The sequence below is a fragment of the Eschrichtius robustus genome, chromosome X (genome assembly GCF_028021215.1).
Source record: "Eschrichtius robustus isolate mEscRob2 chromosome X, mEscRob2.pri, whole genome shotgun sequence".
NCBI classification, from domain to species: Eukaryota; Metazoa; Chordata; class Mammalia; order Artiodactyla; family Eschrichtiidae; genus Eschrichtius; species Eschrichtius robustus.
The window spans coordinates 92,462,558-92,477,527 of NC_090845.1; the positions used below are offsets into that span (position 1 = coordinate 92,462,558).

Consider the following 14,970-nt stretch of genomic DNA (forward strand, 5'->3'; position numbering starts at 1 on the left):
CTACAAGTATTTCTGATACAGTACTGAAGGTGGCTGCCCATGCTTCCCCTGGTGGGAAAGAGCAAAGGTCTGCATAAGTATAAGGGGCTGTTATAGTACCCATTAAATATCCTATTATACCAGCCCAACTCACAGAGGCAAGGAGCATCGGGAACAAAAGTGGCTCTTACAGGCAGCACTAGAAAGCAATCCCACCCTGAGAAGCCTCACAGAGGGGAGAGGAGGGAGACTGGCCGGGCAGGGTACACACCTGGCTGCCCCACCCAATAAAAGGAATTCTTTCACTAGGGGTCAGAACTCTCTCCTTTAATACCACCTAGATCTTTCCTGAGCCTGCTGACTTCTCAGCCTCAGTAACATTAAAGGCACACTGCAAATTTCTTGCTTTGAAATTTAGAAACAAATTTTATTTAAGATCTGAAATACAATTCCTAAAATATCAACTTCTCCAGAAAACCGTGGCTACACAATAATGCATTGCCTCTATCATGTTAGAACGTGCATTAGACTCAAATACAAAAACCATGAAACAAACCACCATCCTTCAACAATTTGAGCAAAGATAGAATGCCTAAGGAACAACATAGATGGACTTGCAGAGGATGGGCTGTTTTACTTCAAGCACCATAAAAAAAAGAGCACAAATGCATGGGTTTTCGGGTATATACATTAAGTTGAACCTTTGGCACTAGGAATCAGGGCATTTTTTTTCACGTAGCATTAACACATATTAGAAAACTGTGTAGTGTCAAAGGGATAGAACCACCAGCATTCAAGCAATGTTGTCAACTAGGCAATAAAATGTTCTACTGAATGTTTCTTCTTTGTCTAATTACTGCGTACACTGGTAGCAACTTTGAAATGAGAAAAGGAGCTTGCACTCCTTTTATTTTCTGTTTAGAACAAAACAGAAAACAAACTGAAACATAAGCCCTGTTATACATTAACAATTTTAAAGAACATCAATTATACAAGAAGAAGACTAAGAACAAAAAGAGTGTTTACAGATACCAGACATTAACAGTGAGTGGTCAGTAGACCCTCACAGGGCTTTGCGGTGGTACTCAGCAGAAGCCACTTTATAATCACTGGCAGTAAAGAGAGACGCAGCATTCTTTGCCAGATATTTTAGGAAATCATGCAAATAGCCCAACAGTAACGCAAGGCTCTTCTCATCAAGGGGCGTGTATGCCAACATCGCTCCAATTCTTACAAATAATCTCAGTAGGTGTGGTGCCCCATAAACCTGGGACATCGGCGCATCAGGGTGAGCCAAGAGGATTTCGGCATACTGGGGCCTCTCAAATTTGTAGAGCAGCTGAGTGCCCAACATCACATTGAAATACTCTTTTATTCCTGCCACAACTTCATTAACTGCATACTCCTTATTATCAACATTTCCCTGCGATTTCTTGCAATTAGCATACTCTTCCAGAATGGCATCTACATTTTTCTTAGCAGGGAGTTGAAACAGCTGCTTCTGCCTGGTAACTAAGTCCCAGTCCTCAACAAGCCATGGTTTTAATTCTTCTGGAATCTTCACTTTAACTTCCATTCTATTCTTAAATGCCTCCTCACTTTCAACGGTGGGGTCTGCCCGGGCCCTTTTCTTCCGAGGTGGCTGAGGTGCTTCGCTGGTGCTGCCACCATCTCCGTTGCCAGGGGTCTTCTGTTTGTTCTTTCTTGTCTTCCTCACAGACCCTGAAGGGGGGTTCTCTGCAGAGCGACCCCCCCATCTGCCTGGGAGTGCTGCTTCCAGATTCTTCTGCTGGGGACCAGCTGTCTTCTTTCCCGAGGAGGCCCCTCTCATCTTACTTCTCTGCATGTTGCTTCTAGTTGGTTTTTTGAAGTTGTCTTCGTCTGCAGATTGTTGTCCACGAGTTTGAGAACCCTGCTTTCTGGAACTCATTCAACCCTGTTTTTATTCCAACCACTGTAATATATAAAGTATTTTACTTGGTTGTTTTCTATGGCGAACTTTAACACACCGTGCTTCCTAAAAACCTATCAAAGCACAACACACGCTACTCTCTTGGAATTTGGATTTCAAATCCTATTTCAGGGCCAACCAATTAATTGTAAGTGACTTACTACCTCTTCTCTCTCTTTGATCCTCACTACCACCCACCCACTACTCTCAGCCCACCCAATCACTCATCAGACCTGCCCATAAATTAGCTTTTCAATGCCACTCAAAAGACAGGAATATAATTTTAGCGAAAGAATGAATTAAACTACAAAAGGCAGTGGAACTGAAATTCAAGACTTCTGAACAGGAAAATGACAAGATGAAAGAAACAAGAAAGATTAACTTAGGTGGCTGGAGGCAAAATGAGTAACAGCAAAGGTTTTTCTGTAAGTCCAGTAGGCCTGAACTAAGCTGATGACAGAGTCAAGAGAAACTGAATATAGAACTTGGTAAATGAAGGAGAGGGAGGAGTCAAAGGTGCCTCCACAGTTTTAAGCCTGAGTAATTAATGAATTAATAAAAGCACTAATTTTTAATGGTTAGTTTGGAATCAGCAATATAATAATAGGAGCGCCCGATCTTATTTTTTTTTTTTTGGGAGAACACACACCAAGTTTGATTGGGGGGAAGCGGAGTATTTACAGAGGCAGGTAGACGAGAAGGGAGTCACACAAGTTGGGGAGATGGTGGGTACAAGGCAGACAAGGATACAGAATGACCCCTGCACCCACCCTAACCCCAGGAACCCCACCCTAACCTCATCCATTCAGTTAGTCATCATACATTACTGCTTATCTGCTTCTGGACATGTACTATGCTAGGCGCTAGGGATTCGAATATCTAAAGTGACAATTATAAAACAACAAGGTTAGTAAAGTGATAGTTATAGGCACAGAATATTTTCGGAGCAAACAAGAAATGCTACCGAACACCACTTTCAGCAATAGCTTGTTGGAGGAGATAATAAATTGGTGAGGGATAAAGTCAGTGATGACTGCCAGGGTTTTGAGAATGGGTGATTAGGTCATAGTATTATCACCAAATAAGACTGCATCTAGAGGAGAAGGAAATGGATTAGAGAGGAAAGAAGTTCAGTACTAGATGTAGTAAGTGTGAGGTATGGAGTTAAACAAATGACTTTAAAGCTTATGTGAGAGGTCAAAACCAGAAACGGAGATTTGAGAGTAATCCTCATATAGCTGGTAGTAGAAGAAAAACTGAACCAAGTACAGAGTTCTGGAAAAACCTAAGAAAGAATGGTATTTAAGGGGTGAGGAGAGGGAGAGAGAGAGAGAGAGAGAGAACAAATAAAACAAAAAGGTCAGAGCAACCGTATGAGAATTAGAAGAATGTTATTTTGGAAGCCAAAGTAGTTGAGAGTTTCAAGAAGGAAAAGAGATAATCTACACTGTAAAATGCAGCAGAGAGGGTTAGTGAGATAAAGATGAAAAAACAGTGTTCTGTGATTCTTATGGTATGACAGATTAAACAAGTCCTTTGACTTACGTAATCCTCTTCCTTCTTTCCCTTCCAAAAACTCCTAGTGTTTTCCCAGATGGAATCTTACAGATCTTCTGGGATGTCTGGAGAGATGAGGTGGGAGACACAACCTAGAAAGGAAAGCAGACATCAGCAATGAAGATAAACTTTTCTGAAATACTGGGAAAAAAATCTAATTTAAAAACATGTGGTTTACAATTGTGATATCAAAGAAAATACATGAGTTCTGCTGTTAGACATACTTCTACTTCAATAAGGCTCTGCCATTTATGGGTTGTGAGGCTCTGGGCAAGATATGTAAGCTCTCTTAGCCTGTTTTTTCATCTATGGAATGTAGCAAATTACCCCCAGCCTTCACAGGTTCTTGTTAAGAATTTCATAAATACGATGTGGCTGAACAGCTAGCACAGTACCTTGCAGGAATACCTGCATATGTGAACATGGATACAAGGGTGTTCACTGCAGTGGTGTTTGTAATACTGAAGAACTGGAAACAAATATTCTTCAACAGGGAAATGGTAATAGAAATTATTATGTATGCACACCATGGAAGAACATTCAAATGAATTAAGCAGAGATTCATGTACTGACATGGAAAGATGTTCAATTATACACTATTAGGTAAATAGGCAAGTTGCATAATAATGTGTACAAGAGGATCCCAGAGATAGCACAAGTGGAGAAATAACAATATTTTAGACAGTTTTTATGAACAGTGAGGTCCAATTTCTATGTTTTAAACTGATGTGTATAAAAATACATAGGAAAGTTGGGAATTCCCTGGTGGTCCAGTGGTTAAGACTCCGCGCTTCCAATGCAGGGGGCCCGGGTTCGATCCCTGGTCAGTGAACTAGATCCCGCACGCCACAACTAAGACCCAGCGCAGCCAAATAAATAAATAAATATTAAAAAAAAAATACACAGGAAAGTAACTAGATGAATAAACACCACACCATTAAAGCCAGGGTAACCTCGGTGAAAGAACGAGATATGATGGTGGGCAAGCCTTAAACCAGGTTTCTCTGGTAACTACAATTTTAACCCACAGAAAAAAAGCCCTTTTGCCAATCGCTAGCCCCTAAGATTATGTGGGCAGGTGTCAGGGAATCCGTGAAGAGGAAATGAGGTGAGAAATGCCAGAAAACTAGAGCTGTGAATCAGGGAAGCCAGTTATTGGCGAGAGAGGCCTGGCTTCTATCACTAAGCAAATGATATCCTCTGACAGAACACAAAGCTCTCAGCAGAAATCAGAGCAAAGGTGCTCCTCAGAGAGCATCAAGATCTGTGAATACAGACACTGACCCTGTGGGAATCAGAAACTTTCTGGCTGAGAGGGATATATAGACACATCCTGTGAAGGATCAGAGAGTGGCCAGTGTTTCATGGCATTATATTGTAAGCTACCAAGCTTACAAAGTGTTTCTAAAAAAAAATTATTGTGACTGGGACAGAGGGGACACAGTATGTGTGGATATCAGAGAATTTAGTTAAGTTATATAGGTGAAATCCAGAAAGCCTACCTGGGGGCTAATAATGGGCAGACCTTCCACAAAACAAGGGTATAGTTAAAATACAAACTAAAGAAAGCAGAATGACCCAGTGCCAACCAGACTGTAAAACACACAGAAGTAGAGCCAGGCTGCATAGGAACTCTTTTGGAAGTCACACTGGTCATCAGCAATTCCTTAGTGAGGAACTTGAGAATGATCCCTGAACCTACTGTATATCCTTGGCATTGATTACATGTATTTATGCACAAGAAAATTACAACAAGGAATTCTACCTGGCTCTCATTAAGTGGGTGAGTTCCATCATTCTCTACAAATTCTATTTTTCATATAAAGTCCCAAGTTGAATGAAATACCTGACATGGTACAGAAAAATACCCACACGAGTCAAGATTTTTGCCCAGACTGAATAAAGCCAGGGAAGCAGACTTTCTAAGAATTGTCTCAGTACCTTTATTTTCATCTGAGTATCCTACAGATCAAGCAACTATTACTACCTGGAGTAGGAAGCCAAACATCAGAGGGAAGACCCATCCTTTTGATGTCTGGCTCCTACCTGTAATACAAATTTATGGAGTTTCATTAGGGTCACTGTACTTTGTACCTCCCTTCCTAGAAGCTTACATTACTCCACGGCTTGGTGGCAGACGTGCTGTGCATATTCCTCATTAAAAACGTTAGCACTATATATTGCTTTGAGCTGTTTTAAACTTCAAATCTGCCAGTTTGACTTTATTAACATCGTTTACTGGCTTTGTATACCCACTCTTAACTCCAATCATGCTTCTTCCCTTCATCTCCCTCATCTAAATATCACGAAAGTCCCATTTCCTCTTTAAATTTCCTAACTACTCTAGCCCACCTTTCACTCCCATCGCCAGTGTCATATGAAGCCGTTAGTACTCCACAGCTTAGTATTTAAATATTTCATGTGTTAGTTTTGCTTATGGAACTACATCATTAACCTCCATTTGCCATAGGCCTTGTGTAGTATGTATCTTGTGCTTTTTGCAGTAGCACTTAGGTCCCTGGTGGGTATGGTATACATTAGTGAATCAGTGAGGAGGTGATTCAACACATGGGGAAAATGGAAGCACAAATTAGGGACGACAGTCATCAAATATTTTTCCACTTGTTCCCTACAGGTCAGCTCTAGGGTATGCCAGATATTGAGAAAACACATCCGTATGTTTGCCTTAGTTTTCTATCTTCAATTTCTGTGTAAATACTTGGAGGTAACCTCATCCTGGTATTAAATCAGATTTTCACTTAAAAAAAACTTGCTATTACAACAGATCATTTCCCTATGTTAGTAAGGTTATAATCTGCATACATCTTGAGAGCTGTAGGAGATCCACCAAATGGGCATACTGTAATTTACTTAACCACCCCCTTTCTGGAAAGTGACCCTCCCCCTCAATCTATCCTGTAAGTAAAATATCTTTTGCCCTCATTATTCCTTTAAGATTCCCAGATGCAGATTTAGTAGGTTGAGAGGTAATACGTTTGTTGCCAAATTACTTTCCCCACAAGTTGTACCAATTTTCAACCTCACAACTCTGGTCGGCACCGTCTATCCAGCACTGTAAATCTGATAAGGAAAACGGGTGTTATCTACTCAGCTTGTATTTTTTATTAGTGGTTTTGACATTTAAAAAATGTGTTTCCTGGCCAGTTATATTCTACTTGTCCTCTGCCCATTCATTTTGAGTTGGTTCTTAATGAGTTTAACATTTACAGTTGTTTATCAATTATCATATTGGGCAAATATTTCCCCTAGTTTAGTGTCTGATAAGATTAAGATTTGTATGATGAAATATGTGGTTTTTCCTTCCATTAAGCTTAAAGATTAAGATGACATTTTAATGGATTTGTTTATATTTTAATTCCTTAATCCACCCAGAAATTATTTAAATTGTGAACTGAAAATATATATTCCTCCCGCCTGAGTAATTAATTTTGTGGTAGCATTTGAGTAATAGTTCCTTTACGTAATTATAAATACCAGAATATATAAAGATGTGGGCATTCTCCCCTCCCCACCTCAATCCCAGAATGAGTGTGTATGCTTTCAAATCTTTTTATGTACACATTCACACAAAAACCTACCTTTAAAACTAAATGTGTCTGTTCATATTGTGAATATGTATCATGCATTTACTTGATTTGTCTTGACAAATGTGATACATATTGCTCCCCACCTTTTCTCACTTTATCACGGCCATCTATATCCACACATACCTAGCTCATTCTTTTTAATATCCGCATCATTCTATAATCTCCACATAATATAATTTAACCAGCCCCATATAAATGAACATTTAGGTTGTTTCCAATACTTCATTATTATAGAAATGCTGTAACAGACATCAGTGTACAGACATATTAGCATGTTAGGTAAGTATTCAGGACATTCTCAGCAGTGGAACTGCGCAAAGGATTTGCTTATTTACAACTTTGATGACATACAGGCAAATTAATTTGTAAAGAGCTGTTTTAATTTGTACTCCCAGCAAATACGTTAAAGTTCATTCACCCACACCTTCAGCAACACTGGATAAACATCTTTTTGGAAAAAAAATTGGGGGGTCCAATCTAGTATGTAGTAAGACGTTTTTATTTGCATTTGTGTGATACTGAGCATATCTTCAGACATTCGTATGTATCTTTTTCTTATGTAAATATTTTGTCCTCGTTTCTACTAGGTTGTTTTGCCTCTTTTATTGACTTCTAATAATTAAATACTAAGGTTTTTTGGTATGTTGGAAATATTTTTTCCAAACTGTCATTTTTCTTCTAAGTGGGTCTCTCTGTGTGTATAAGAAACACGAATGTGTCAACCTTTTCCTTTGTGAACTTTGGCATGTCATGCCGGGGGAAAATGCTCCCAAATCAATATTCTAAATGACTTCCTATATTATTTCTCAGTATTTTTATAGTTTCTTCCAAATATACAGCTAATTTTTCCTAGTATTAATTATTAGAGCCTATCCTTTCCCCACTGATTTGAATTGCTGATTTATAACATTCTAAATTCCTAGAGGTCTATGGGTCTTTTAAGGTACTCTCTTCCCAATGATTTTTGATTATTCAATTTTTAAAGGTATCACTGTTACTAGGTCATCTGTTCTGTCACAGTGATGTCTGTTCTCACACCAGTATCAACACTGGTTTAATCATCATAGTTTAAAGATATAAATATTGCCCTGGAATAACACTTGTAAATGGGTTCCAAGGATGTTTGATGCAGTATAATTTGAAACAGCAAAACACTGGAGTCAACCTAGAGGACTATCAATAGTGATTTGGCAAAACAAAATGTGGTTTATCCATTACATGGACTATAATGCTAGTTAAAGGAATGCCACTGTGAATGGAATCAGAACTCTATGAATGGATGTGAAGATATCAAGACAATTTGTTGAATAAAAATAGCAAGTTGCAAAACAATACCTATAATGTGACACCATATTTATGTAAAAGAAAACACAAAACAATATTTTATATGTATCCATATACGTTTTTAAAACAGGTACATAATTAGAGATCTCGAAGGAAACAGAACTGATAATAGTGGTTAACTCTGGGGAGAGTAAGAGAATTGGAGGTATGAGAAAAGGAAACCTGGGCCTACTGTCATATTTTAGCTTTTTACATTACAAGGAGACTGATTCACATGATCAATTATGTGACTAAAGATTTATATTAAAATACACATATTTAAAATTCATAATGATTTTCTGATGTATTCTTATCCATGGTTCTAACACACAGCTAGACTTTTCAGTTAATTATCATTGTATGTCGTATACTTTGTAGGCATTCCATTTGAACTGGTTTCCTTCCCCCCTTCTAGGTTCTGCCCATCCTCAGAGGCCCTGGTCAAGGTCCTTTTCCTCCTTGAGGCTTTCTCCATTTCAGGCTACCTTGACCCTTGTCTTCTCTGAGCTGCTACTGGCCTAACAGTACACCTCCCTCCCTTTCACCTTTAATCATTCTCCAAATGGCCTCCTGTAAAGGGGTTCTGTGCCTACCCATCTGTTGCATCTTTCCCACCAGGGCAGTGCCCTTCTCTGCAACCTAGTTTTCAGAAGAAAAAAAAGTAAAAAGGAAAATATCGTGACTCCATGGGAAAATAAAGCTGTCAAGAGACTGAAAAACCTTCCTTCATCTCCTCATGCAAATGATGGGCCATTCAGGAATACAGACTCCAAATGCTGACATTTTTGTGTATGAATGTGTCACAAGTGAGTGTGAACAATATCTCCAACAGTTTGTTGGAATAAACCTTTAAATGCATATACACCATGTCAGTTACATTTATATCAATTCTGGATCTTGGAACACTTCCTTTATGTTTAACAGATATTTTTTGAGTCTGAGACAAAAGAGGAATGATATAAAAGCTGTTAGCAGACTGAATATGGTTATGATTTGCTAGTTAAAATTATAGCTCCTGGAAATTCCCTTATAAATAAACATGATCAACATACTCAATATCTTTCTAGATTGTTAGGGTAAGTCAGAAGTTATAATTTCAGAATTCAGTTCTAGTAGTAACTGCTGCTTCTGGAAAATCAGGAGAGAAACCAACAGTATTATTATTATTATTTACAACTCCAAAAAGGTATCTACTGCTTTTATTAACATGTGTGTGCACATGTGCACATGTGTGTAAAACAGGATGAAGCAGAAGGACTAAGAGTCATAATTATTAACTCAAACACTTATATGTGCCAAACAATGTCCTGTAATTTTACATGTAATTCCCTCAACAATCCGATGAAGTAGGAACTGTTATTATCTTTATTTTACATATGAGGAAATTTAGAGACAAAGCGAATAAGTATCTTGCCCAGGATCACACAATAAGTGGCAGAGCCAGGATTTATATTCAGGAAGTCAGTATTTGCTCTTAACCACTAAATTATTCTGCATATGGGATGCCACAAAGTTAAAAAAAAAAAAAAAAGGATGTATGGAGCTAACTATAGGGGATCAATTACAGTATCTTTTATCAAGGAATGTAAAATTATACAGCCCTCTGTTGTTTAGGCACTTTCTATACTGGAAGCACAAATGGACTTAGCTCCATCCTTCCCTTCTTAGAATGTAGAGTGCTTTCCTAGACAGGCGCTTATTAATCCTCAAAATATTCCTGGACAGTTAGGAAGGTTATGTGGAATTATCTTGTTTGCAAACTGAGGCCAGGAGAAGGGAGGCACTTACCCAAGATTCTGTAATCAGGGATGTTCTGCAATCAGGATCAGATCTTCTGATCCTCACTATTCAGCAAACTTAGCTTTTCTGATGGTAGCCTAGAAGGTCAAACAAGGGGACAGGAAAGGACATAAAATAAAAAGATATGAGATGAACGTTTTCTTTTCCATCAATGCGTTTTATCACACACAAAGGACACCAAAGCTGATAAATAATGTACAAGTGTTCTTTTCCTTTCTTGTGGTTACATTTTCAAATTTACCTTATTGTACATTTACCCTGATTTTTGATAAAGTAATTTGTTTTTGCTTTTTTAAAGTACTTTTTATTAAGGATAATTTCAAATGGATAAAAATGTAGGGGGAATAATATTATAAACCTATGCGAATGTATAATCCAGCTTCAACAATTACCAACTGAAGGCCATCTTGTTTTATCTATAACCCCACCCACTGCTCCCCCCCACTCCGTTTTTTTCAAGCTCACTGAAGAGCTGACTTTCTGTATTTTATTATGGAAAATTTCAAACATATACCAAGGTAGACAGAATAATATAAGGAATCCCATATGGCCATCACTCAGCTTAAACGATTAACTTAGGGCCAATTTTGTTTCATCTATACCCCTCCCCACTTCCCCCTACCGCTGAGCTTATTTTGAAGCAAATCCTAGACATCAACGTATTTTGAAGCCAATCTGAGACATTTTATTATTTAATCCATATTTTCGTATATTATCTCTACAAGCTAAAGACAATTTGAAAACATAACCACAATACCATTACAACGTCTAAAACATCGTCATTAATTCCTTAAAAAACATCAAATATCGAATCCGTCCTCGAAATTTCCCGATGCGTGTTAAACATTTTTTTTTTTATAGTTGGTGTGTCCGAATCAGGATCCAAACAAGGCCTACTCCTCGCATGCGGTTCACCTCCAGCTCGCTCTCATTCTCCATCTCTCCCCACCCCCACGCCGCTTTTTTTTTTTTTAACTTTTCAATATGGAAAATTCCAATCCCCGCTATTTTGAGGTAATTCCCAAATAAATTATTTCATCGGTAAAGATTGATACGTCTCTCTTATATCTCGAATTTCTTCTAGGGAAGGGGGTGATGGGCAGGAAAAGCACTGTAATGAACGACTTTACATAATTTTATGCTTTTTCTCATTCTATTACCCGGGTTTTTCTCTCCACAATAATAGCTAATATGTTCCGGAGCCAGGCTTCGTATTAAGTTATTATACGCACTACATTACCTCGCTTTCGTATATTACACGCACTAATATACAGCACACGCCTCGGAGGCACACGTCTCTGAGGTAGATACTATTATTATCACCACTTTACAAACATGGAAACCGAGACGCAGAAAGAACAGCAGCCAGCCCAAGCTGGGCGTTGGCGAGTAGGAATTTGAATCTAGCTCTGCCCGATTGTAAAGCCATTAGTTAATCTTGCCTATATACGCAACGATAAGAGGAAATCGTCAACCCTTTCTCCCCACCCCCACCCCGAAACCTGAAACGAGAATCCAGCTCTTTCCAGCAGCCGACGTGTGATGACTGCCGACCCTCCAACCGCCATAGTAAAGCCAGGTTTCTCTGGCAACTGATATCCATAGGCAGACACGTCACCCTGGAGGCGGGTTTATGCCCTCCAGCCAATCACAATCGTCCTGTCTAAGTTTTAGAATGTTCTATAACCAAATGATTGGACGAAGCCCACCACGTCAACAATGACACTTCGCCGCAGTAAAGGCGGGTGCTAGCAGCCTGCTTCTTCACGGTTAAGGCTTGAAGCAAACCAATCACCTTCCTCCTTTAGTGTGGGCTCTGGCCAATGATGTTCGCCCTCTTAGCTTCTTAGCCCGCCCTCCAAAAGCGCGACAGCAGTTGGGTCATAAGTCTATAGGGCAGGGTGTTCACGTGGCCTACTTTCACGACCCAGAGTTCCCCAGAGCAGAGGTGTTTTTTTTTTTTTTTTCCTGCAGGGAGGCATTATGGGTTTTTTTTTTTTCCACTGGGAAAGGAAGTGTCTACGTGGCCTGCGGAAACAGGATGGGCGGAAATGAGCTAAGGTTCCCGCGAGTGGGGAAGCGCTAGGTCAAATCTGGGGCCACGCCCCCGAACCTGTTGCACAACACTTGGAGGAAAAAAAAATAAGGTAGAGTGGGGGTTTTGATGTGTGTGCGAGTTGGGGTGCGGGGGAGCGCTGCGGGCGCGCAGTGTCACGGCGTCTGCGCGCAGGCGAGCCCACGTGGCCTTGGGGTTGGCGTGTGCGTGAACGCCAGGCCTCGTGGCGCTGGAGGTAGCTGGTGTGCGCAGGCGTGCGCCCCTAGCGTTGGGGCCGGTGTGTGTCCCGAAGCGGGTGCATGTGAGTGGGTGCGCGCGTAGGTGCGCGCGCTCTACGGATAGTTTTCTACTTTTGTGTATGTTTGAAAATTATTCTCAGGAAAAGGAAAATTAAGTAATTAAGGCAAGGCGACCGTAATTGAGATAAAAGGTCTTAGCTAGAAATATTTCGGTGTCCCCTATCGATTTAATTTTAGAGCCTAAAAATACACTTTCTTCCCACGTCTTTCTCCATGTCAAAATCCTGTTCTAAACCGTAGCCCTCCAGCGGTGAAGAGCCAAACCCTCCCATTCTCATATTAGCAATTCCAAGAAGCAGCTTATTGGTGTTCCCTAATAGCCTTCCCCCCCAACCCCCGCTCCCTCCGCCCTCCCCTCCTCAAGTTGCTTCCAATTCTCCTGGCACAAACAATTTTCTGCTGAGAATATATATATACGACAGACTTCCCCTCCACTAGGGACTCCGAATTTCTGTGGGGGCTGAGGCTCTCTTACCTTTTTGTCCTGATCTCCAGGCAGAGTGCTCTTCAGGCAAGTACGCACTCTTAATTTTCCAGAAAGTTCTCTGGGTGAGGTTTATACCTATTGAGTTTGCCACTAGATGCCGCCAAATTCCAGCAAAGGATTGGCTGTTTGGTCCCTGGAATTATGGGATCCCCCCCTTTTCTGATTTGTTGAACTCTCCAATCTATAGAGATCATATATATCTTTCATTGCTAGGGAAAAATCAAATTAACTTCTGTTACTAGCCCCACAAGGCAGGGGACTATGGCCCTTGATTCAAATGTTTTACCTGATTTCTTTCCTTCTTTCCTCCTTAAAAAAATCCTCCCCCCATCTCTCTCTTCTTTCCTACTTGCCTTTTGCGGGTGGGGGGCGGTCAGAAATGATAAATGACCCCAGGCACTAATGCTGATGAGATTCTAACCCTTTCTGTGGGGTTAAGATCTTCTCTTCAAATGCCGCCCCCCCCAAAGGGAAAATATAGATGGCTGTTTTGTCAGTAAAGACGTTTCTCTTTAATGGACTTGGACCCTGGTATTGAAAACTGATCTCTTTATTTTTGAAATTATGATTAGATATGTGTGTTTTCACCCTATTTTCTGTAGTGGTACCGTTAAACTATTATGTTTTTGGAGTCAGAGGCCTAATTTTAAACCCCATTCCACACTTACTAGTTCTGAGAACCTGGGATTAATGTTCTGTGATCCTCAGTTTTTTTCATGCTCTCTATATTTTAGATGCTGTGTCATATCATTCACATGGATATTCTTTTATTCTTCACAAAATCCTTATTAGATGCATACTAATAAATGAACATCAAACAACAAAAGTTATACCTTTTTCAGTTACAGATCTTATACATGTGTGCATGCATGCACGTGTGTGCTCATGAACACACACAAGCACACACCCGGAAAGGGCAGGATTTAGAGCAGAAGTTCTCAGAGTGTTTCCCAGACACACCAATAGCATCGTTATCACCTTTTGGGAAGTTGTCAGAAATTTAGATTCTCACCTCCAACCTAATTAATCAGAAATTCTAGGAGTAGGTAGGGTTTGGCTATCTGTTATAACAAACTGTTCTGGTGATCCCAATGCACACTGAAGTTAAAAGCACTGCTTTGGAGGGCAGAAATACTATGCTTATTTTTGTACACTCCACTAGAGGGTACTACAGAATGTAAAGCAAAATAATAAATGCTGTGTATGTTTTATTGAGACCCCCTGCGTGTTATCTGTCCCATTTCACAGATTAAAAACTATTGTGAAGAGGTGCCTAATATTTTCTCAGTGCATACAAAAGTTTGGGAACCAGAATTGGACTTTACCTGTCCTTCGAGCCCAAGCCTTTGACAGTACTGTGTTGTTCAGCCACAGTAGCTTGTCTTTCTGGGCCTCAAAATGCATCACAGACACCTTGTTCCCTGCCTTGGCTAACGTTGACTAGAGCATCAAGAAGAGGGCAGGGAAGCAAACCAAATAAATGGAAGTATTTTGATGATTTCATACCTTCTCTCATCTCCATTCTATAATAAAATATCACATGAAAGCTCGTGTTTCCTTTCTTGCTTTTATATTTCCCACATGCTCTCTACCCTACAGTTATCTTTTTTAGTTTATGTCTAAACCTCTTCTATGTGTGGGGGAGGAAAAAGGACGGTGAGGAAAGACAGTTGTTGAAAGCGACACTCTATATATAGCTCTAACCCATTAATCTCAACAATAAGCCTATAAATTAGGTGATAATTATCCTTATTTTATAGATGATGAAAGTGAGTTCTAGAGACTATAATTATTTCTCTTTGGTTATGTAACTTGTAAGTAGTAGAGCCTAGGTAATTCCTGGTGTATCTGACAGTACTACCCTGCTAAACTTTCTACTCCTTGTTTTGAATCTGATTTAGTTATTTACT

The 14,970-nt window shown here is 39.8% G+C and overlaps 1 protein-coding gene across 2 annotated transcripts; it reads right to left on the reverse strand.

The window, feature by feature from the left end:
• Positions 1 to 377: 377 nt before the first annotated feature.
• Positions 378 to 13,129, reverse strand: MORF4L2 (mortality factor 4 like 2). Of its 2 annotated transcripts, none has more exons than XM_068532577.1 (4): positions 13,049 to 13,129; positions 10,207 to 10,295; positions 3,476 to 3,579; positions 378 to 1,933 (listed from the first exon to the last, which is right to left on the reverse strand). In XM_068532577.1, the coding sequence occupies exon 4, from the start codon at positions 1,907 to 1,909 to the stop codon at positions 1,043 to 1,045; it is 867 nt and encodes a 288-aa protein (XP_068388678.1). In that variant the 5' UTR covers positions 1,910 to 1,933; positions 3,476 to 3,579; positions 10,207 to 10,295; positions 13,049 to 13,129; the 3' UTR covers positions 378 to 1,042. The 2 variants fall into 2 exon arrangements, with proteins under 2 accessions (XP_068388678.1, XP_068388676.1); XM_068532575.1 differs by lacking the exon at positions 13,049 to 13,129 and adding an exon at positions 11,721 to 11,823.
• Positions 13,130 to 14,970: the final 1,841 nt, after the last annotated feature.

Coding starts and splice junctions, on each gene's coding strand:
- MORF4L2 (XM_068532577.1), bottom strand. CDS start 1,909: ATGAGTTCCAGAAAGCAGGGTTCTCAAACTCGTGGACAACAATCTGCA.